The 2,470-nt window shown below is 55.6% G+C and overlaps 1 protein-coding gene across 1 annotated transcript in view; it reads left to right on the top strand.

Annotated features, from left to right (window-relative positions):
- Nucleotides 1-2,470, top strand: part of GUCY2D (guanylate cyclase 2D, retinal) — a 16,102-nt gene that overhangs the window by 7,543 nt on the left and 6,089 nt on the right. The window contains exons 4-7 of the mRNA XM_019665909.1: nucleotides 389-589; nucleotides 1,230-1,378; nucleotides 1,904-2,067; nucleotides 2,163-2,355. Of these exons, the coding sequence (XP_019521454.1) occupies nucleotides 389-589; nucleotides 1,230-1,378; nucleotides 1,904-2,067; nucleotides 2,163-2,355 (707 nt within the window). The remainder of the gene's footprint in view (nucleotides 1-388; nucleotides 590-1,229; nucleotides 1,379-1,903; nucleotides 2,068-2,162; nucleotides 2,356-2,470) is intronic.

The raw sequence follows: 2,470 nt of genomic DNA, 5'->3' as shown, positions 1-2,470 counted from the left end.
TCTCTCCACTTCACACCCACTGGACGCGACTCCTGCTACCGAAAAGGTTTTGTAATCTCTGAGATGAGGAGGGTGAACTGTGTAACAGGGAGGCGGGGGCATTGTAAGGGGGACGGGACTTGTGCCTAAGAGGCCGAGCTCCTGCCCTTGCAATTGTCGGCTCTAAGAGTGGCTTTGCCTAAGGGCGGGGCTTGTGACAAGGGGCGGAGTCTTCTTTGGGCACAGCGTTGTCTAAAGGGCGGGGCCTATTTGTGAGAGCTGGGCTTTTTCTGAGACCCGTTTTTGGTTTTTGGTAGTTTCCTCCGGGGATAGCTGCAAGCAGCAGGGCCAGACCCCGGTTGGGGGGTTGGTGAATGGGTACGAGCCTGTACTTTCTGGTGAGGATGAGTCGGGGTTCCCGAGGCCCTCCGTGTGCCCACACCCTCTTTCCCGACCCCAGACCAGCTATGGACAGCCCCGGAGCTGCTTCGGGACCCAGCCCTGGAGCGCCGGGGAACGCTGGCAGGCGATGTTTTCAGCCTGGGCATCATCATGCAGGAGGTCGTGTGCCGCAGCGCCCCCTACGCAATGCTGGAGCTGACGCCGGAGGGTATGGCCGTCCCTACCGTGGCGTTTGGGTTACAAAAGCACCCTGTTGTTAGGCGAAGCCCAGTGAGACCCAGCCTCTCTCTTTTCTCTAAAATCCAGTGCTGAGACTTGTGGGCCTCCCTTAACGAGGGTCTGAAGGGTCAGAGCAGTGGAAAGCCAAGCATCAGAATTGGAGGGGGCGGCTGTTAGGCACCCAGACCTCCTCAGTGGTTTCCTCTGTCCAGATCCTGGACTCCAACCTGCTCTACCAACCGATGGAACAGTCTCCTCTCTGGTTCTTAGGGGCCCCACGGAGGCAGCAGGGTGGGAGGAAGTGGGGAAGAGAGCTGCTGGATATGGTTCAAATCCATATTACTTATCATCTATAGGACTCAGCAAGCTGCTTGATCACCCTAACTCTCACTTTTCTTATGTGTAATAAATGTTAGTCTCTGCCTGTCACCTCTTACTGCACTCTGCCCCCCAGGGTTCAGGGTCCCTTTGTTGCTCCCAGCAACTCCCTTCCACACTACTACTTACCGAAGCTCTGATTTAAAGGACCCCCTTCCATTTCCCCCATCTTGGACTTCAATAGTCAGGCCAGAGTCAGAGGTGGCTTCTGTTCTGGCACACTCCCTCTCATGGTTCCCTCATGCCTCCAGAAGTGGTGCAGAGGGTGCAGAGCCCCCCTCCGCTGTGTCGGCCCTTGGTTTCCATGGACCAGGCACCTATGGAGTGCATCCAGCTGATGAAACAGTGCTGGGCAGAGCAGCCGGACCTTCGGCCCTCCATGGACCGCACCTTCGACCTGGTTAGGGGCTGGGATTGGGCAAGGGCTGGGCTGGCCACTTGTCAGCAACCTAGGAAAGTTTCAGAAAGGCAGGTTCACAGGATTTGTGATCTTCCAGGCTTCTTGCTAAGGGGTAGTCTGAGGACTAAGTGGGGGCAGAGTTAGACCAGGGGCTATGGAGGCCTTTGGAGTGGGAGATGGAGCTCTGGGTGGAAGAAATATTTAATTCAACTCAGTATTTATTGAGAACCAAGTATGTGCTTGGCCTAGTGTAGCAGAAAGACCCTTGGCCTGGGAGTAGAAAGGTTGGGTTGGTTCCAGCTCCCTGTCAAGTACTATCTGAGAACAGATGACCTTGTGGAACACTCATTTCCTGTGTGCCTGCTAATAATGTATGAAAAGAGTACCCTGCACCTGGGAGGTATGGGGTGGGGGGGCCTTGAAGAGTTGAAGATGAATGGGTCGGGGAGAGAATCAGGCATAATACAGACTCATGAGAGGGGCATCACAGCCTCAGCAGCCCCACCAGCTTCCTCCTCCTACCAGTTCAAGAGGATCAACAAGGGCCGGAAGACCAATATCATCGACTCAATGCTGCGGATGCTAGAGCAGTACTCCAGTAACCTGGAAGACCTTATCCGCGAGCGCACAGAGGAGCTGGAGCTGGAAAAGCAGAAGACAGACCGCCTGCTCACACAGATGCTGCCTCCGTGGGTGCCAATGGGAAGAACAGGGTGGGGAGGGCAGCTGGAATCCAGCCAGACTGGGATGGCCTCCAGGTAACCTCACCACCTGCCATCCCTAGGTCTGTGGCTGAGGCTCTGAAGATGGGGACACCTGTGGAGCCCGAGTATTTTGAGGAGGTGACACTGTACTTCAGCGACATTGTGGGCTTCACCACCATCTCAGCCATGAGTGACCCCATAGAAGTAGTGGACCTGCTCAATGACCTTTACACGCTCTTTGATGCCATCATCGGCTCCCATGATGTCTACAAGGTAGGGGTATATAGGGGACAAACCTTCCTTCAGGTTCACCAGCCTCCAGCCCAGCCCTTCCTGCTCAGCCCCCAGGCCACCAGCCCAGTCCTCTTTCCTGCCCTCCTCTTCCTTA

This window comes from Hipposideros armiger, unplaced genomic scaffold (genome assembly GCF_001890085.2).
Source record: "Hipposideros armiger isolate ML-2016 unplaced genomic scaffold, ASM189008v1 scaffold_457, whole genome shotgun sequence".
Taxonomy (NCBI): Eukaryota; Metazoa; Chordata; class Mammalia; order Chiroptera; family Hipposideridae; genus Hipposideros; species Hipposideros armiger.
Note: the sequence above shows the minus strand (reverse complement) of the source record. Positions and strands in the feature narration are given on the sequence as shown.